The sequence below is a fragment of the Mustelus asterias genome, chromosome 20, assembly GCF_964213995.1.
Source record: "Mustelus asterias chromosome 20, sMusAst1.hap1.1, whole genome shotgun sequence".
Classification (NCBI taxonomy): domain Eukaryota; kingdom Metazoa; phylum Chordata; class Chondrichthyes; order Carcharhiniformes; family Triakidae; genus Mustelus; species Mustelus asterias.
This window is the reverse complement of record NC_135820.1, coordinates 81,264,470-81,286,343: the sequence shown is the minus strand read 5'-3', so window position 1 is coordinate 81,286,343 and position 21,874 is coordinate 81,264,470. Positions and strand designations below refer to the sequence as shown.

At 42.5% G+C, this 21,874-nt stretch overlaps 1 protein-coding gene across 3 annotated transcripts in view; it reads right to left on the bottom strand.

Annotated features, from left to right (window-relative positions):
* Window positions 1-4,663: 4,663 nt before the first annotated feature.
* Window positions 4,664-21,874, bottom strand: part of chd6 (chromodomain helicase DNA binding protein 6) — a 204,392-nt gene continuing 187,181 nt past the window's right edge. For all 3 annotated transcript variants that reach the window (XM_078236970.1, XM_078236969.1, XM_078236971.1), the window contains 4 exons: window positions 20,436-20,624; window positions 19,310-19,450; window positions 17,590-17,694; window positions 4,664-16,663 (listed from right to left, as the gene is read on the bottom strand). In XM_078236970.1, the coding sequence (XP_078093096.1) occupies window positions 15,773-16,663; window positions 17,590-17,694; window positions 19,310-19,450; window positions 20,436-20,624 (1,326 nt within the window). In that variant the 3' untranslated portion in view covers window positions 4,664-15,772. The remainder of the gene's footprint in view (window positions 16,664-17,589; window positions 17,695-19,309; window positions 19,451-20,435; window positions 20,625-21,874) is intronic.

Here is a 21,874-nt window from a genome sequence, read left to right as displayed (position 1 = left end):
TCCTTGGTAGCATGAATTAGAAGTTGGCGAAGAGATAGGAAACAGAGGGTTGATACAGGTTGATATTTCTCAGATTGGAGACGAGTTGAAAGTGCTGTTCCCTAGGGATCGGAGTTGGGATCCTTGCTTTTTCTGATTTATACAAACGATATAGAGAAGGGTGTTGAGGTCAAAATCACAAAATTTGCAGTTGATACTAAGGGAGAATAATGAATTGCAATGATGACGCTGAGTGACTTCAGAGGGACATTGACAAGTTGGTCAAAGAAGACAGATACCTGGCAGATAAATTTCAATGCAGCGAAACGTGAGGTTATGTATTTTGGTAGAAGAAACATGGAGACACAATCCAGGCTCAATGGTACAACTTTGAGGGGAGTACAGGAGCAGAGGGACCTCGGGATTAAAGTGCATCATTCTCTGAAGGTGGCCAGGCAAGTTGAAACAGTTGTCAAGAAAGCTTTTAGGATCCTCGGATTTATACATAGAAGTATGGAGTATAAAAGTGATGAAGTGATGTCACACCGCTGCACATCATTGGCCAGACCACATTTGGAGTATTGCGTTCACTTCTGAGCACCTTGTATAAGGAAGAATGTTAAAGCCCTCAAGCAAGTGCAAAGGAGATTTACTAGAATGATACCAGGAATGAAGAATTTTAGATACAAGGGTTGATTAAAGAGATTGAGCTTATTCTCCTTGGAACAGAGAAGGTTGAGGTGACCTCATTGAAATGTTCAAAATGATGAACAATTTTGACAGAGTAAAGGAGGATATGCTGTTTCCACCAGTTGGTGTGTCAGTGACTCTGGGTCACAATTTCAAGATGGTCAGCAAGCAAGCTAGGAGTGAGATGAGTAGAAACTTTACTCAGAGTTGTTGGGATTTGGAATGTGCTGCCTGGGAGAGTGGTGGAGGCAGATTCCATAGGAGGTTTCAAAAGAGCGGGATATATATATACATATATAAAAGTAATGAATTTATAAGGCTACCTTGATAAGCTCGAGAATGGGACTAGCTGGATAGCTCTTTAGGGAGCCGGTGCAAACACAATGGGCCAAATGGCCACCTTATGTGCAGTAAAATTCTGTAACCTGCACATTTTCAGACACTAAGGGGAAATTTAGCATGGCCATCCACCTAACCTGCACATCTTTGGACTGTGGAAGGAAACCAGAGCACCCGCAAGAAACCCATGCAGACACGGGAAGAATGTGTAAACTCCACACAGTCACCCGAGGCCAGAATTGGACCTGGGTCCTTGGCACTGCGAGGCAGCAGTGCTAATCATTGTGGCATCATGCGCCCCCATTCCGAGATAGCTGATAAAGTTCAATGTGTGATCTGCAAACTCTTCCACGTGTATAGTGGTGGTGTATGACGGGTCAAGACAGATGAGGTTGGGGATTTGTGCGGTCTGATGCCTTGACTTGTGTTCCTGACCAAGGCTCCCAATGTGTTCAATGCCTTCTGAAATGAACCTCCATTTTGGTGGGTCACAAGGCAGAGACTCCATTGGTTGGGAGGAATGTTTGAATCTTCTGGGATGCTTCAAGGACATCCACAAAGCATTTCCGTTGTTTTCTGGGAATATCCTGCCATGATCAAGTTCCAAGTAGAGCAGTTGCTTCTGGAGTCCGTGGCATACCATGTCACATCCTGCTCAGGAGAGTGGGTTTTGAGTGATTAAGATCTCAATGCTGAGCATGTTGAATTGAGTGAAGATGTTTCTGTTGGACCATCTTTCTCTGCCACTGGATTTGGAGGATCTTGTGAAGACACTGCTGATCATACTTCTTCAGTACTGTGAAGTGCCTGCTGTAGCAGGCACAGCTTCCCAGTGAATCATGTCCTTAATCCTGAGTTTGACATAGAATCCTACAGTGCAGAAGGAGGCCATTCGGCCCATCAAGTCTGCACCAACCACAATCCGACCCAGGTCCTATGCCCATAACCCCATGCATTTATACTCGCTAGTCCCCAACACTAAGGGGCAATTTAGCAAAGCCAATCCATCTAACCCGCACATCTTTGGACTGTGGGAGGAAACCGGAGCACCTGGAGGAAACCCACACAGACACAGGGAGAATGTGTAAGCTCCACATAGACAGTGACATCCTGGTCTTTCAATACTCTTTGTCTGGCCAATGATGAATTTCACTTTCTCTGTTGAGAGGAGGTTCCAAAATACAAAAATGTTCCACAATTTCCAGGATCTTGCCTTTGATCTTAATCAGTAGGAGAAATTTGGAAGAGGACCGTAGTTCTTCTTAGTTAGAATCTTAATTTGCGTGTTTAATGAAAAGTCTATTTTTTCATGTGCTTTACAGATGGAGTCAACAAAGGCTGCAGCTCAGTTTCTGAGTGAGTGCAGACACAAACATCATGTGTTAATGATGTTTACTGAAACTTGTTGAGTGATTGGAGTAATTTTTGTCGGTTATAGTCCTATAAAGACATAACCTTCCACCCACAATTATTACCTTATTTTCCATTACTGAAAAGCGAAAAGACCAGAATGCTGAATTGAAACTTTGATAACATATAGCAGTGGGGGAGATAGTTATATGGCATGAAACGTTTGGCAATGGGGATCAGGCTCCAGTCAACCAGCAGCCTGTGGATGAAAGAATATGTTGATACTGAAAGAGCAGACCATCACCAACCTTCTCTTTCTCATCAAGATAAAAACAAAATACTGCGGGTGCTGGAATCTGAAACAAAAACAGAAAATGCTGGAAATTCTCAGCAGGTCTGACAGCATCTGTGGAGAGAGAATAGAGCCAATGTTTTGAGACTAGGTGATCCTTCGTCAGAGATCTGCTAAAGGGTCATCCAGACTCGATACATTGGCTCTATTCACAGGTGTGTCACACCTGCCGAGATATTCCAGTATTTTCTATTTTCATTTCTTTTTCTCACGCCTCACTGTCTGCATCACCTCACCTCTCCCCAATCCTATCGATCTCCACATACACAGACTTCCATCCTCTGTTGTCATCACATACGGTAAGAAGTTTAACAACACCAGGTTAAAGTCCAACAGGTTTATTTGGTAGCAAAAGCCGCACAAGTTTCCAAAAGCTTGTGTGACTTTTGCTACCAAATAAACCTGTTGGACTTTAACCTGGTGTTGTTAAACTTCTTACTGTGTTTACCCCAGTCCAACACCGGCATCTCCACATCATGATCGTCATCACATACGGCCAGCGAGAAACTTGGAATTATAGTTAATGTTCATGGTCAAACTTAAGACCGCAAAGTCAATGGCTTGCAGGGTGCTTTAAAATGAAGAGATTAAAGACAGAGAAATTATTTTCCTTGGTGGGGAATCCAAAACAAGACAACATAATCTTAAAATTAGAGTTAGGCCAGTTAGGAGTTAAATTAGGAAGCATTTTTCCACATAGGAGCAGAAATGTGGAATGTTTTTATCGAAAGGCTGTGGATAAAGTTAACATTTATTTATTAGTCACAAGTCGGCTTACATTCACACTGCAATGAAGTTACTGTGAAAATCCTCTAGTCGCCACACTCCGGCGCCTATTCAGGTACACTGAGGGAGAATTTAGCATGGCCAGTTCACCTAACCTGCACATTTTTGGAGTGTGGAAGGAAACCGGAGCACCCGGAGGAAACCTACGCAGACAAGGGGAGAACGTGCAAACTCCACACAGACAGTGACCCAAGCAGGGAATTGAACTCGCGTCCCAGGCACTGTGAGGCAGCTGTGCTAACCACTGTGCCACCGAGCCACTATAAATGCAGTGCCAATTAACAGATGGCAAAGAAAGCCAGCAGATTGTGTATCGATTGAAATTAGACTAAGATCAGTAGATTGTTAGGTAAGGATAATAAAGGATATGGAACAAATGTGTGTAGGTTGAGATATAGTCAAGCCAGGAACTAACTGCTTGTCAGAACAGGGTCTCTGGTGATGAAACAGCTTCCTCTTATTCCTATGTAAATAAAGTGACAGAGCAGCATTCCTTAAATACTGTACTTAAGACATTTAATAAAACTTTTAACAAAGATGTAATCCCAATTTAAATTTGAGCCATTGACCCAGGTGTTGGAGACCATGATGTCCCACGCATGTTAGTATTTAGTAACATGCTTCAATCCAAGTTCCTTGCCCAGGTGCATCTTCGTAACACTCCAAGACAAAGCACTGGAGGGCAATGGAATGAGCTTGTGTGCCAGAAATATCCCAAATAACAAGTTTCTGAACTTATATCCTTTACCATGGGCAATACTGGTTAAGTACGTACTTCCTCACAGAGAGAAAAAAAAATCACTATTTATGCTAAAACTACAGATTCCATAATTAAGAGGAAAACCTGCCTCCCAGATTCATTACCTTACTTTCCATTACTGAACAGTGAGAGGGAGAGCTGAATGCTGAATTCCAATTCTGACAATGTTACATAGCCAGGTGCACATGAAACAGCGAGTCAGTCGAGGGCCACAGCTGAAGAGGTGAATCACAAATGGCTGCTAGTTCCTATTACAGGCAAGGCAGAAAGAAATTAGTTATAGTCTCAAACGACGACATTGAAAAAAAGAAAAAACCCACCTTAATGACTGATCGTCATTCTTCCACTGAGCAAACGAGATGGAAACTCTTGCGTGACCTCAGACATCAACACCGCTCTACGCCGGGTTGTTAACATTTTATTGAGTTTTTCAACAAGTCAGGTACAGTATTTATATACAAGAGCAATCATATCAATAAGCTCCGGGGGATACTAATGTGAGGTATCCAGTACTCAGCATTGTATCACAACTAAATCTGAAAACAAATGTCATGTCTTCTAAGGCTTAGTTTTAAGAATGGGAAAGGTGATGAAATGACTGAGAGCAAAGGGAATCCATGTCAGGATGCCATTAGTTTCTATTAGTGGAGATGAGAAAGCACAATAGGAAGAAGCCTTGTTTGCCACAGGAGTCTTGCATTACTCTTCAAATCCAAAGCCTCAATACTCTTGCATTTGGAAGCCAGCTCCAACTAGTGGATTTGAAAATCATCCAGTGACAGGAACGTAAAGCAAGCATCTTGAGTCAAGTTACTGGGCAACTGTCACGGTAATATTCTCGTTCAATTCAGTTAGGTAACTCTTGTCACACAGCTAGCTGACAGGACAGCACAGTAACAATACAGGCTTGCTCATGACCAAACATATAAAATAGCTAGATAAGCAAATCTAGATCATCTCTTCCCTAACCCACACTAGGCCGAAGATGTTACACTTGAGGTATTGACTTTGCCTGAGAATGGGCAAATCTTTCCTTAACTATAGCAAATAAGTTCAGCCGATAACCATTTTGGAAGTTGAAGCGAGGGTCTGTGGGTTTGGAGACAACCTTTTGCCTAATGGATAACTGAGGCAGTCATTCTTGAAGATCGGAACAGTGTGGTCTTGAGAACTGCGGTACAACACAGGCAGAATATACTAATCTATTATTCAGAAATTAAGACATCTAAAATATAAAAGTTACCAACTTCCATTTCTTTTTTTTTTATTGATAGTTAAATTTTATTCTGTTTCCGACACAATGGAAACAACAGTGGAAACAAAAGTTAATAAAACACAGTGCTTGAATCATCACTGAACAGTTTGTACCTAATGCCAGGTTACTGAAAATGCTTGACGGGAAAAAAAAACAGGACTAAGAGGAATATTCCATCATAGACAAACTACATCATGATGCTGTTACTCGTCAGTATGGTCTGCAGGACCCCCTTAGCATCCGTGGGTAAAGCAATGCTTATTTCACAATGCGGGATGGAAACTTTATTTTGGAGATGTGGGGAAAGAGAAAAGGAAAATAGAAATCACTTAGAAATCAAAATGTACGTGGGGGTGTTGGGATAACAAAGTCCATTGCCAGTTAGCGTTTGGTAGATAGAATATGTGTGCATCACTGAGATTGGAGTGTAAACACTGTAGACCTACTTCAGTCAGACAGAAAGAGGTGAAGCAGGTACATTTAAAAACACATTTTGTTTGGGCAATTCCTCCCGTAAATAAGTTTTTATCCAACTCCAGTTCAATATGCAATGCTTTAAAAATGGCTGAAAGTTTATATTCCAGCTTCACACCTTGCATTAAAGATCTGACACACTTCTCCACCCCTTCCAAAACAAGATGCACACCTACATGGGTGCAGTTAGAAACTAACTCTGACTCTCCCAGCTATTTCTGGGTTGTTAGCACAAGGTAACAAGAACACACAAACCTTTCATGAACACTGAACATTTAAAATCTTTGATTAAATGGGTCCGTCTACATGGGTCTTGTCTTTCAATGCTGCTATTTGATCCAAATAAAATTGGTACATCAAACTAAAAACGTCTCTCAAAGGGAAACTGCTCTCAATGACCTGTATAGTCTGTACACCTATATATAAATTACACAAAAGGTATACCAATTAAAAAAGTAAAACTCAACAAATTAAAAGGATAAATAGAAGAAACTACACACAGTCTAGTTTCACTTTCCACTGCCATTGTGTAACAGAGTGCGTTCAGTATCTAAGAAATTCTAAAGTTTTTTTCACTCATTATTCTAGGGTGGCCTTAGTATAAAACAAAGCCGACTGAAATGAACAGAGGAACAGAAATATACTTCACAAATTCTTTATACAACACATAACAGTTCTCTAATTTATTGCTATAATTCTCTAGAGTCCCTCTGCGTTTTAAATAGAGTGTCAAGTATATTTGTATATTTACAAAAGGTTTGACCTTGTGATATGTAGCCCATCTCTTACTGCTCTCAATTTGTGCTCGTTTACCCATAATATACAGCTTGCCTTGTGGTATAAATGTAACCTGGTGTTACACATATAGCTTTAAAGACTACAATTTATTCACCCTGGTCTGGTTCTTATTGACTTGTTCTACCCCCCGCGATTCTTTTACTAGGTAGCTAATAGTTTTTTCAATCAGCTTTTAGTCTATTTACCCTAAAGAGGACAAAGAATGATGATATTAGGGGACTGATTTAATTAGAGATTGCAATTACATGACACTTTAAAAAGGGCTCTTTTAACATGGATCTGATCTCATACAATGGATCTTAAGTAAGATTTTTTTCGCTGGTTTCAAGTAAAGGGACTTCAGGTTTGACTCAAAGTGTGTACATCCTGAAGTGTGTACATCCACATCAAATTCTCAAGATTCATTGTTCATCAAAAAAAAACACAAGCTGCACTTAACATTACACACAGATAAATTAAAGGGCTAATTGTCTACAAGCAGGAATGCTTTGTGAGTTTTCACTGTTCTTCCTCTTTGCAAAGCTTTTAGTGTTAACATTCTTGTAGCAGGAAATGCAAGGACTGCGCAGTAAGAGCTATTATGTTGCAGAGACTTAAATCCCATCTGTTGGTCTGCTCTAACCAAAAAGGCTACTCTCAAAAGCAAAGAGCATTATTTGCCTCAGTTGTGCGATTGAGGTTGGGGTTGCCACCATTTTTTGCACCCAATGCCAAACAGCCAAAAACACTGCCAAATTCTGGCACCAACAAATGAACCACTTTGATGAAATTTTAGCAACAGGAAGAACCCATTAGATTCAAACAACTCCACTCCAAGTGGCCTATACCACCACCAGGTCACACCCTGGCTTCAAGGAGAGTCAGTGTGCAATTGGATAAAAAAACTGGCTTCAGACAGAAGGCAGTGAGTCATGCTAGATGGTGTTTTTTAGACTGGAGGGTGGTCAACAGTAATGTTCCCCAAGGTCAGTGCTAGGACCATTGCTTTTTTGGCTATATACAAATGACTTGGATCTTAGAATACGGAGAAAAATATCAAAATGTGTTGATGCCAAAGTTGGAGGAGTGCCAAACAGTGAAGATACAAATTGCCCACAAATAGACAAATGGAATTTAATACAGACAACTGAGGGGTGATGTATGTTAGCAGATGGGATAGGGAGAGACAATATAGACTTAATGATACAATACAATGACCTAGAGGGTGCATGTGTATTGATTTTTGAAGGAGCCAGGACATACCGAGAGAGTGGTTCGAAAAGCATATGATATTTTGGACTTCTTAAATAGAGACATTGAGAACAAAAGCAGGGAAATTATGCTGAACCTATTTGTACAACACTGACTACACTTTAGAAAGTACACAACACTTCATTGGCTGTAAAGCGCTTTGGTGGCCATGAAAGGCGCTATGTAGGGTATTCCAGTCGCCACACTTTAGGAAGGATATGAAAGTCCTCGAGAGGTTGCAGAGCAGATTTATCAGAACCTTTCCAGAGATGGGGTTTTATTTACAAGGCTTAGGTTGGGAAGGCTGGGGGGGTGTTCTCCTAGGAGTAAAGAAGATTGATGGGAGATTTGATAGAGGTGTCCAAGATTATGACAAGCTCAGATAAGGTAGTCAAGGAAAAACTCTTCTTGTTGTCTGATTGTACAAAGATACCATTTTAAGATTTTGGGCAAGGAGGAACTGTGAGGAAATTTTTTTATGCAGTGAGGGGTAACACCTGGAATGTGCTGCCCACGGGGGTGGTGGAGGTGGAAACAATGACTTTAAAAAGAAATTAGATGGGTACTTGAAGAAACTAAACTTGCAGCACAGAGCAATGGAGTGGAACTGATTGCACTGCTTTGTGGGAAGAAGGGGCTTGGAGCTCCGAAAGCTTGTGTGGCTTTTGCTACCAAATAAACCTGTTGGACTTTAACCTGGTGTTGTTAAACTTCTTATTGTGAGGAGCTGGCATGGATCTGATCGGCCAAATGGCCTCCTACTGTGCTGTAAGTCACTCTATGTAACTGTCCATCAAAATATCTCAGAATTCCGTCTCCTCTTTGGAATTTTCACCAGGAACGGAAAATCAAATTAACACGTGCTTAAGCTTGAAGTACAAGTCACAGAGTCATAGAGGTTTACAGCATGGAAACTGACCCTTCGGCCCAACTTCTCCAGGCTGTCTTTTTTTAAATCCCTAAGCTAATCCCAATTGCCCACATTTGGCCCATATCCCTCTATACCCATCGTACCCATGTAACTGTCTAAATGCATTTTAAAAGAGAAAATTGTACCCGCCTCTACTACTATCTCTGGCAGCTTGTTCCAGACACTCACCACTCTGTGTGTGGAAAAAATGAGCTTTACTTTTCCATACTTCAGACTGATGTGAGCAGACAACTAAACAGTGCCGCCAACACACTCAAAACAGACCTGACACTACACCATTCAGCGAGCAAAAGAACCAGCTAGAATAAATTGGACAAGAAAGAAATAGCAGATGCATTAAATCAATGCTTTCTATCCCATTTCATAGTGAAAAAACAGGGCAAAATACCAGCAATACAAAGGAACCTGAAAACAAGTCAAGGGGAGAAATTTAGTGGATCCAATGCAAATACAAAATTCATAATGAATAATTGGACTTCAGGGACACAATTCTCTAGGTGTCATGGCTTTTACCTCCTGGATATTAAAAGAAATGTTTAAAAAGGGTAGCAAGAATAATCCAGGTAATTACAGGCCGGTGAGCCTTGCATCAGTGGTAAGGAAATTATTGGAGAGGATTCTTCGAGACAGGATTTATTCCCACTTGGAAATAAGTAGATGTATTAGTGAGAGGCAACATGGTTTTGTGAAGGGGAGGTCGTGTCTCACGAACTTGATTGAATTTTTTGAGGAAGTGACGAAGATGATTGATGAGGGTAGGGCAGTGGATATTGTCTACATGGACTTCAGTAAGGCCTTTGACAAGGTCCCTCGTGGCAGACTGGTGCAGAAGGTGAAGTCGCATGGGATCAGAGGTGAGCTGGCAACGTGGATACAAAACTGGCTCGGTCAAAGAAGACGGGGGGGGGGGGGGGGGGGGGGAGGAGGTTTAGCAGTGGAAGGGTGCTTTTCTGAATGGAGGGCTGTGACAAGTGGTGTTCCTCAGGGATCAGTGCTGGGACCTTTGCTGTTTGTAATATATATATATATAAATGATTTGGAGGAAAATGTAACTGGATTGATTAGTAAGTTTACGGACGACACAAAGGTTGGTGGATTTGCGGATAGCGATGAGGACCATCAGAGGATACAGCAGGATATAGATCAGTTGGAGACTTGGGCGGAGAGATGGCAGATGGAGTTTAATCCGGACAAATGTGAGGTAATGCATTTTGGAAGGTCTAATACAGACAGGAAATATACAGTAAATGGCAGAACCGTTAGGAGTATTGATAGGCAAAGGGATCTGGGTGTACAGGTACACAGGTCACTGAAAGTGGCAATGCAGGTGGAGAAGGTAGTCAAGAAGGCATACGGCATGCTTGCCTTCATCAGCTGGGGTATTGAGTTTAAAAATTGGCAAGTCATGCTGCCGCTTTATAGAACTTTAGTTAGGCCGCACTTGGAATATAGTTTCAATTCTGGTCACCACACTACCAGCAGGATGTGGAGGCTTTGGAGAGGGTACAGAAAACATTTACCAGGATGTTGCCTGGTATGGAGGGCATTAGCTATGAGGAGAGGTTGGAGAAACTTGGTTTGTTCTCACTGGAGCGATGGAGGTTGAGGGGAGACCTGATAGAAGTCTACAAGATTATGAGAGGCATGGACAGAGTGGATAGTCAGAAGCTTTATCCCAGGATGGAAGAGTCAATTACCAGGGGGCATAGGTTTAAGGTGCAAGGGGCAAGTTTTAAAAGAAATGTTTGAGACAGATTTTTTACACAGAGAGTGGTGGGTGCCTGGAACTCGTTGCCAGGGGAGGTAGTGGAAGTGGATAAGGTAGTGACTTTTAATGGGCGTCTTGACAAGTACATGAATGAGATGGGAATAGAGGGATATGGTCCCCGGAAGGGTAGGGGGCTTTAGTTCAGTCGGGCAGCATGGTCGGTGCAGGCTTGGAGGGCCGAAGGGACTGTTCCTGTGCTGTAATTTTCTTTGTTCTTAAATTGTAGATGTCTTAGTTACAAATTTCCAAATCTCTCTAACATTCAGGAATTATGGTTTTGAAATGCAAACTATTTAAGAAAGGAACAAATCAGGTAATGACAGACCTGCCAGTTTATCAATTATGGGAAAGTTAATGACAGAACAATTGGACAAGTCATGCCAGCCATGGCTCAGGGGGTAGCATTTTCACCAGAGTTAAAAAGTTGGGAGTTCAAATCTCAATCCAAGCGCTTGAGCGTTAAAAAAAAATCTGGGCTGACACTCCAGTGCAGTACTGAGGGAGAGTTGCACTGTTGAATGGTGCTGTCTTTTCAAATGAGACGTTAAAAGCATTGTCTGCTCTCTCAGACTGATTTAAAAGATCCCATAGCACTATAGAAGGGACAGGGAAGTTTTCCCAGGGTCCCAGCCAATATTTATGCTTCAAATCAACATCACTAAAACAGATTACCTAACCATAATCATATTGCTGTCTGTGGGATCTTACTGTGTGCAAATTGGTTCCCATATTTCAGCAGTGACTACACTTCATTGTCTGTCAAGCACTTTGGGGCACCTTGAAGTTTTGAAAGGTGCAATGGAAATGCAAGTTTTTCTTTCTCTCTAATAAAAGCTGACCAATGAGAAAAAAAAGATTTGTGAAGAAAAGGCCGTTATCGTTGAAATCTCGGACAAGGTCATCAGTATGCTGGATGTGGGAGTGGTTATGGATGTCCTCCATATAGACTTTCAGAGTGAATTTGGTACGGTTTTACTAAGGAGATTAAGCAGCCATTCTAAAAGCACACTGAATTGAAGACCACCTTGTCATGTGGGTTACTAATTGGTTGGAGGTAGAAAGAAAGAACCTCCATTTAGCTTTACACAGCCTCAGAAGTTTCCAAAATGCTTGGCGATCTGTAGGGAATGTTGTAGGGAAACTTGAAGGTCAATGTGAGCACAACAAGATCCCACAAATAACTAGATAAACTTTCTTTACGAAGTAATATTGTTTTATTGGCCAGGACACTGGGAAAAACATTCTGGTTGCCTTTTTCGAGGAGAGTCATGGAATTTACTGCATCAACCTGAAAAGCAAGATGGGAACTCGGTTTATAGTCTAACCCAAAAAAAGGCACCTCCAACAATGCAGTATTCCCTCGGTACTGCACTGGAAAAACTGAAGAGAATAGAGATAAAGGAAATGCACTATGATTGGTGAGATATGATTAATAGTCTTTCTCAGCGCTCTGTACGCCTGGTTGCAGACTCCCTCCCACCACCCAGTCCCAATGCAGTCACTGGTCTTTGTTGTTCATACAAGCTGACGACAGGAGAGAAACAAAATAATAGTCAAATCATTCGGCCATATGGAACTAATGTTGGCACATCCTTCCATTGCTACAAGTTCAAAGGATCATTTCACTCCTTCAATGATGGATATTGGTTTCCTGCCCATTTTTAAAGCTTCAACCAGGGAAGGCTATCTGAACCCAGACCTCTACCAAAGCCCTTTTGCCAAGGCACCAAAATGGTGATCAAATAAGTACAGCCTGAAATCTTCCCACAGAAAGATGTCAGAATTGGTGCTTTGCTTTTCCTCCCTCAAATCAGGAACTGAATATTGTGAGGAAATTAATCCTGTGCTGATACTGCCACTGTACCATCACTTTACATGTGCCAGTCAGGGTCATACTACAAATTCAACATCAACCTGATATAATTCCGAACAATAGCTAAACCATGCACACTGCTGCAACATTTCCTGCTACAGGGTTACAATCATTGCACTGTCCCATGCCCCACAGCCCATTAATTAGAACTATAAAACATTGTTTCAGAAACTGTTTTACTTTCCATGGACAAAATAAGCCTCAACTGAGTCCAAATTTATACTAAAAGTATCCTGAAAATTTTAACTAATACAAGAGTAACTTGTCTCCCTCCACGGTGACTAACCAGAGTTAAAAAGTATTAAGAGCTTGGTGGTGTCTATCATGATACATTACATTCCTCTTATTTGGCATAAATATCCAGCTATCTGCAGGTCATTTCCAATAACATGATTCAAAATGGGAAAAGAGCAGCTCTAAGGTTGTGACTGACAGACGGTCAAGAGAGTAGCAGGATGCAACAAGGGCACTGGGAAAAGAAAATGTGTTTGTGTTGGGTGGGTGGGGCATGTCAGGCAATATTGCATACCCACCTGGATTCTGATGCCTTGGAAACTGACTTTTACGAGACAATTCAAAGTTAAACATCAATTAGTGCATGACTGGGCAGAGATGATTTTTAAAAAAGTGATTCCAGGTTATCTGAACTCAGTGCAGACCAACAGATGGGACACAGTCTCAATAAACAGTGTTTTTGGGGAAAGGGGGGGGTTCATTGATTTGGAAATTATTAAAAATAAACTTTTCAGACTTCAAACTGCTGAATTTACCATGCAGAATTCAAAAATCATTTGCTCATCTTCAAGGTAAAAATAAGAGTCAGAATTTTATAGTTAGTGATTCAGAATAATTATTATATATAATAAAAAACATATTGACATACAACAGATGAATAAATAATGCAATAACGAAATATATGACTCAACATTTGGACCTTGGTACAAATCCATAACTTATGTAAGGTTGTAACAGTAAAGAAAATGAAAATCAACACTCGTTTTAAAAAAAAACTTCAGTGGACAGTAAACTTTGTGAATACTTCGAGACTTGATATTCCCTTTGGAAATAAACCATCAACTAAAAGCTTCATGACTAAGTTCAGTCAGGACCTGGTGCAATGCTCAGCTCCAAAAGACGTCACTTGGCTTAACTGAAGCTACAGTGTCCACCTGCTGCGTCAGTCTGCTGGTATTGTCAAAAATGTTAAGGGAAAAGGAAAAAAAATGGGAAGGGAGCCGAGAGAGTTAAAAACTCATTCAATACATGCTATTGCGATACCACCTCTTTACAGGGTCTCCCTATCTGTTGATTTGCCACAATTACACTGCAATCTGGCAGCATCTTAGCAAAATGTACGGCCGGGGTGGGGTGAAGATAGGGGCAATTTATCAAGTAAAGACAAATGCAATGCATGCTGCCTCTGTCAATGTTACTTGGTATGGGTGTCCCATCCAAGCTAATGGGCTACATGTGCACTGCCACCCACCTTGGAACAACGGACCAACTGATAAGAGAATTGGGCAAGGATCTGGATTCAGAATGAGTGATCAAGCACATTGGTCCTTGGTGACCCTCTTTTTAAAAATGTTTTTTTAAAAAAATCAATTGATACAGTTCACTAAGTTTTAGCTAAACTAAAGGCTAAAAGAATGGCAAAAAAATTTCAAGGAATTATAATTTTGTCTTCTCTCCTTACCCCTCATAAAAACTAAATTAAAATCCTCAAAAGTTAAGTGTTATACTGTAACAGGAAAAAGCTCATCTTCCACTCACACAACCTACTGTGTACTGTATAATTACACAAAAAGACTACCGTGGGATTCAGAATCTTCTCTCATTATAGGGAAACTAATGTCCCAATACCTCACTCTGTTTTAGGCTTCACATTCTAGGAAGCTAAGGCTTTGAACTCTAAAATGCTGTCCTGCAGATTTAGAAGGACTAAAATTAATTAGAAGATTATTTTTGGGGGGAGGGGTGGGGAGGAAAGAGAGATGAAACCCTGCAGCAGGTGTAGTTAGCCAGCTTAGGATGACTGGCATATTGGTGTAATGAGCAGATACCAGGACAGAACTGGTATTGATTGTGGCTGATGACAGTAGACAAAAGCAAAGCAAGGTGCCACATCCAGGAACCATCTCAAGTCAGTTGCATACCTGGTGATCTTCAACTGATACTATTTAAAGCCAACTAACTTGATCTGTAACTGGAGTTTCACAGCATTGGTTCATCTTAGAAAATCAGGGAACCTGCATTTATACATTGTCTTGACTCAAAATAACACAATGAGCAGGGTGTCACACAGGGTTACTAACTTTACCTGACCAGATATTGGACCATATGTGTGGCATTATGAGAACGCCAGTGACACTGAGAACAACAATGTTCAGTCTCAGAAGTCAAGCTTAGCCACCAGTTTTGCAATTCAGAGATACATCAAATAATGCATAGAATTGTTCTAAAACCTTTGCACTTGATGTATCTTCTAGAAGTCTATTTCGCAAACTATTCGAAGGGGATTAATCCTGAAAAGGCATCATTGTAATTTTTATTCACCCTTCCCCAACATCAGAAGTTTCCAATTGTTATAACATAGTAAGAGAGAGTGGAACAGCTTTAGTGTGAAGAACACACTCTGATTAGGATTTAAACTGTGACACACAGCCACACTGCGTCCCCTAACAATATACTCACCAACAGGCTACCGGTACTGTGTAAATGCAGGACAAGCACGTGAACCCTCACCAGCCAAAGGGGTTTAAAGCTAACAGAATCCCCCCACTAAGTTTTACAAAAAAAAATTGGGAGGTGAAATACTGACAAAACTAGAGCAAGAGGCATTGAATAAAATGTTGACAATTCTCTTGCGTGATATATTTGGATGGTGTGTGGAGAATCAACACATTTTTGCCTCCCTACCACTCTCTTCCCCAAAAATCAGCCAACCATAATCTCCATACAACAATCAAAGCATAGTTCCTACATGGAGATTGTGGCTACCCAATTAAAAACATAACATTAAAAATGAACTCAATGGATGAATTTAATATGACTGCTTTATGTTCCTAAGCCGCACACAGCATGGGGTGGGGGCAAAAGAGACCAGGCAGGAGAGAAAGGGTCATAAACATGGTTTAAATTTTGAAATCAAGAAAACCTAGAGTTGACCTAAAAGCAAATACAAATTCTACTCAGCATTCTGGGTACCCTCTACAGAGTTTATTTCAGTCTCCTGCCCAGAACTGTCCTGCACAGGAGTGGAGTCTGTCGATTTTCCTGTGCTCTCTTCAGCAAGTGTTTGCTGCGGGCTGGGTTCAGTCCCATCATTTGTAGTCTCCTCCTTGGCTTTCTTCCTCTTCTTCTTTGGGCTCTCGGTGCTTTCTGCTTCAGAGTGTCCAGCTTGTGCAAAGCTAGGCATTGCCATACCGATGCCATGTGGAAGAAACATAGATGGGTAAATTAAGCCAGCAGGCATGCTGTGCAGCAGGAATGGGTTGAAGGACAACGGATTGCTGGTGGTGACTCTGGCTTCACCAGAGTCATGGAAAGATGAACTCGGACCAGGCTTATCTCCTGATGAAGAACCTTCCTCATGTTTCATCGACTCTACAGCATTACCCTTCTGTTCGCTGCCTTTATCCACTTTTGAAGAAGCGCTCATTGTCAAGGTAGATGTACTCGAAGTGCTGGTACTCGATACCACTGATGGGTTGTTCAACAACCCCCCAACGCCAAACACATGTGACATCCCAGCCACCCCAGGGAGCATCATTGGCAACATGTTCAGGCTGCTCTTGCCATCCTCGCCAGAAGGGATTGCGGCAAAGCCAGCTGGGAATCCCATCAGCCCAGCTAGCTGAAGATTATGAATATTTCTGAGATTCTGTAAGCTCACCAGATCCATCCCTGCAATGAGCCCATTCATTAACATTGGTCCCATTGCCGTGGCGCTCTCAGTCAAAACTCCGCCAGCTTTGGCCATTTCACTCCTTGGTCTCCTTCCCCTCTTTCTGCCACCAGCCTCTTTAACCACAGGTTCAGTCAGGATGCGGCTGAACTTATTCTCTGGTAGAAAACCCTGGAGAGACAAAAAGAAGTGACTGAAGGAAACACAGCAACATCATGCAAGCTTAGGAAGAGAAGGGCCTCAGTTGTCCATTAAGATGGACATGAGGATAAATTCTCTGAGGGTGGGGAGTCTCTGGAACTCTCCTCCCTGAAAGGCAGTGGAAGTAGGGCCTTTGAATCTTTTTAAAGCAGAGCTAGATGGATTCTTGATTAACAAAGATTATCGGGGTAGGCAGAAATGTGGAGTTACAAGCAGATCAGCAATGATCTTATTGAATGAAGGGGCTGAGTATTCCACTTCTGCTCCTAATTTCTATGTTCCTACGTTCTTCAGCAGCAAAATCAAAGGCCATAGAATCAAAGAATCCCATTAGGCCCTCGAGTCTGCACAGACAACAATCCCAACCAGACCCTATCCCCGTAACCCCACGTATTTACCAGTGAACAGTTTTTACATTTGCGCTCAGGTAGAACGTGCAGGCATTTCACCAACAATCCCCAATCTTCTCATCATCAAACATTCATGGCCATGCATTTTGCGACCCAACTCTGCAGGGAGGGGGGGGGGGGCTGGATTCCCGTGACACAGCTCTGCGGGGGGTGCTGGATTCCCATGACACAGCTCTCCTGATTTCTCCTGCTTCCAGACTAACCTGGTGTTGTTAAACTTCTTACTGTGTTTACCCCAGTCCAACGCCGGCATCTCCACATCCAGACTTAGGGCCAGTCTTAATTAAGAGTCTTTAATGTGACTCCAACTAGGACGGGGTCAACTTTTCAGAGCAAAATCTGGAGCCTCACTGCTCTGAATGGTTCAGGACGACAATTTGCAAACAGCCTAAGGTTTTAACACGTGGCCACATTAAAAAAGCAAATGGATGACCTTCCATATATCATTTAGTCAGAAGGGTTCTTTTACACAGTGTAAGTGCTTACCGAATGCTTCACAATTTCTGCCCACTCTGGTGCGACAGCATACTCTGGGTTCGCATCAAGCCACCTAGTCAACTCCTTTATCAGTGGTGCCATAGCTCCTCCTAGCTGAACATTCAGAATATAACAAAAAGATTTTAAGAAACAAGCTGTTTAGACCTAAACCTTGTTCCAAAGTGTTTCACAGCTAATACATAATTTCTCAAGCATGATCACTGTCATCAGGTAGACAAATGCCAATTTACACACAGCATAATCCCACAAACAGCCAAAGAAATACATGGCCAGTAATTAATTTCTTCATGATGGTACTTGAGGGATGAATGTTGGTCTGAAATACAGAGGAAAGCTCCCCTGCTCTGCTTCGAATAATGCCGCAGAATCTTTTAGATTGATCTGAACAGGTTTACAGAATTTTGGATTAACATCTCATCAAAAAGATGGCACCTCCAACAGTCTTGCTTAGGCACAGGGGTAGTGCTAGAGAAGTTGGTCAGCTTTGACAAAGGGTCATCTGGACTCGAAACGTCAGCTCTTTTCTCTCCTTCCAGATGCTGCCAGACCTGCTGAGATTTTACAGCGTTTTATCTTTTGGTTTCAGATTCCAGCATCCGCAGTAATTTGCTTTTAAATAGTGAGAAACTGTTCCCACTCAAAAGAGCATCAAGAACTACAGGGCACAGATTCAAAACAATTGGCAGAAGGGTTAAAAGTGATGTGAGGCAAAGGTTTTTCACCCAAAGGGAGGTTGGAATCTGGAATGAACTTCCTGAGAGTCATACAGCACTGCTGCCAGAGCTCCAGTATCCACAGTAGGCAATGGACAGTGCCCAGGCAGAGTCATCTTGCCTGTCCAATGCAAGTGTAGAGGCTTCCCCAGCTCACCATAGAATCATAGAAACCCTACAGTCCAGAAAGAGGCCATTCGGCCCATCGAGTCTGCACCGACCACAATCCCACCCAGGCCCTACCCCCATATCCCTACATATTTTACCCGCTAATCCCTCTAATCTACGCATCCCAGGACACTAAGGGGCAATTTTAGCATGGCCAATCAACCTAACCCGCACATCTTTGGACTGTGGGAGGAAACCGGAGCACCCGGAGGAAACCCACGCAGACATGAGGAGAATGTGCAAACTCCACACAGACAGTGACCCAAGCCAGGAATCGAACCCAGGTCCCTGGAGCTGTGAAGCAGCAGTGCTAACCATTGTGCTACCGTGCCGCCCCCAATTAATGTCATGGAAATAAAATTGTTACGAAGAGAAACAGGTGATGAGTATTGGTTGTCATTGAGCACTTATAAATCCAGCGTCCAATCCACAGACCCAGCGGAGGCCTATCCCCACTCAACACAACAGGACTGGAAGAAACTGCTTGGCTTAGGGACTTTGGATTTGCTAAATAAATAAATAGGTGATAGCTAGCACACTGAGTGGAATGGGAGGAGAGCTGAGAGACTGAACAAGTCAATAAAGCCTGTCAACAAAGAAAAGTTCTGTGTCTTGGTTTCAGCTTCACTAACCAGCTTGCATCCAATTAACAACCTGCATTGAGGCATCAAGTGTTCAAGTTCCAATACCTGTCCCAGGAAAGATCATAGATTTAAATTACAGAACAAACTAATCACATTGAGTTAATTCTCATTTTACATCCCTTTATAACCATTCAAATGTGTGAATCCTGTCGAATGACCGCCTTCTTCTCCACAAGATCTTACCTTTCTTCCACTTCCTTTATGGACAACAGGTACCCTTTCCTCCCCGGTCAGTGTATTGATGTCCAATTTACTGGGATCCTTGCACCGATGCCTCCTCTGTTTGGGCCGTTCTGAAAGGCCATGTAAAATTGCTGTACAATTCTGCCACAGAAACAGAAGAATGAGATTGTCCAGCCTTTCACTGGGCAGTGAGGAATGGTAAAAGATGGTGGAAAAGAGGCAGAAGATATTGTGCAGCTTTTAATAAAATATCTCAGTCTGTGTTTAAGTGAACTGCATTCATTGATTTCTGTACATTACCACACAAGTAGCAGAAATGAACTCTTTGTCTCTGTTCTATTTTACTTTCCTTCCTTTGCTTCACCCTCAGTAACAGAACTTTCACTCAGAATGCACCAGCACTCACCAAGTCTCTTCCTAAACACTCGATCTCTCACCTTCTCAGAACTTACCTCTGACCACTGCATTTGGTCAGCGACCACATTTCCTGGTTGGTGTCCACTGCTCCCACTATAAAGTGCTGCAACATGTTTTGTTAGATAAAAGACCTGCAGAAAATTACTGTTATTTCTTTCTCAATTCCCTTCTTCTCCTAAGGTGATATCAGTTCCATAAGCTGCTCTCCCACAGCAAGTAGCTATATATCACGTGTAAATATCATGTATTCAAGATATTCAGGACAATCCCATCTTCATCAGAACTACTGCACCTCAACTGGATTTTGGTCTAGCGATGATGAAAGCATGAAGATTCATGTCTAGGTTGGGTTGAATCGTGACTTGGAAAGGGACTTGGAAGTGGTGATGGTTCCGAGTGTCTGCTTCTTTTGTCCTCCAAGGCCAGAAAGGCCAAGGGCTTGGGAGTTGCTGCAAAGAAGCCTTGGTGAATTGTTGCAGTGCATCTTATAGATGGTACACATTGCAGCCAAGCTGCACTAATGGTGGATGAGTGGGTGTTTTAAGGTGGTAGCTGAGGTGCTGATTAAGCAGGCTGCTCTGTCCAGGATGGAAGACAACAAATAACCCAGCAGCTGCAGTCTGCATCACCACCAGAAACCAACCCACCAAACACAACAACCCTTTCGAGTCTTGCAGGTGTGTAAGTGCTCTATTGACAGTATACTTACGGGAGCCAGGTTGGACACATCCATAGTGTAGGTGGGATGTTGCCTCAGCCACTCGATCAGACTCTTGTTTTTCTGCTCTTCCTCGGTTGGCAGTCGCTGCTTGCCTTGGGGGAGCTTAATCATCATGTTGGACATGCTGTCGGCAGAGCGAGCCGCCCCAGAGAAAAACTGCTTCGAAAGGTCCACCTCCTTCATTAAAAAGAAAATCCCTAATCATAGAATCATACAGCACAGGGGGAGGCCATTCACCTCATCGTGCCTGTGCTGGCCTTTTGAAAGAGTTAATCCCATTTCCCTGCTTTTTCCCCATAGCACTGAAAGCTCATTCCTTAAATGATAAAAATCTTTCACTGGTGGTCCAATTAGAGGAAGATATTGTAGGGAAATCCAATACTAGGTTCTTAAATATAAAATAGCCACCAATAAATCCAATAAGGAATTCAGGAGAAACTTCTTTCTCCAGAGAGTGGTGAGAATGTGGCACATATTATTTATCAGTGTCACAAGTAGGCTTACAGGGCGGCACGGTAGCACAGTGGTTAGCACTGCTGCTTCACAGCTCCAGGGTCCCGGGTTCGATTCCCGGCTCGGGTCACTGTCTGTGTGGAGTTTGCACATTCTCCTCGTGTTTGCGTGGGTTTCCTCCGGGTGCTCCGGTTTCCTCCCACAGTCCAAAGATGTGCGGGTTAGGTTGATTGGCCAGGTTAAAATTGCCCCTGAGATGCGTAGGTTAGAGGGATTAGCGGGTAAATATGTGGGGGTAGGGCCTGGGTGGGATTGTGGTCGGTGCAGACTCGATGGGCCGAATGGCCTCCTTCTGCACTGTAGGGTTTCTATGATTTCTATGATTACCACTCCAATGAAGTTACTGTGAAAATCCCCTAGCCGCCACACTCTGGCGCCTGTTCAGGTACACGGAGGGAGAATTTAGCACGGAAAATGCACCTAACCAGCACGTCTTTCAGACTGTGGGAGGAAACCGGAGCACCCGGAGGGAGCCCACGCAGAGACGGGGAGAAACGTGCAGATTCCGCACAGACAGTGACCCAAGCTGGGAATCGAACCCGGGACCCTGACGCTGTGAGGCAGCAGTGCTAACCACTGTGCCACCCCGACAAACAGAATAGCTGAAGTGATTAATAAAGGTGCATTTAAGGGATGCTAGAAAAAATATGATGGAGAAAGGATTAGATAGATATATTGGGAGAATTAGATAAAATTTAGTGAGGAGGCGGCTCAAGCATAAATTCAGACTTAGACCAACTGGGTAAATGGCCAGTTTCTTTGCTGTCAGCTATGAAATTCTGAGTATTTCTTCAATTCCCTTTTGAAAGTTATTGAACCTTCTTCCAATATTCTTTCAGGTAATGCATTCCAGATCACAACAATTCACTGTCATAGTTTCTCCCTATTCACTAACAGAACCAAAGACACTTCCA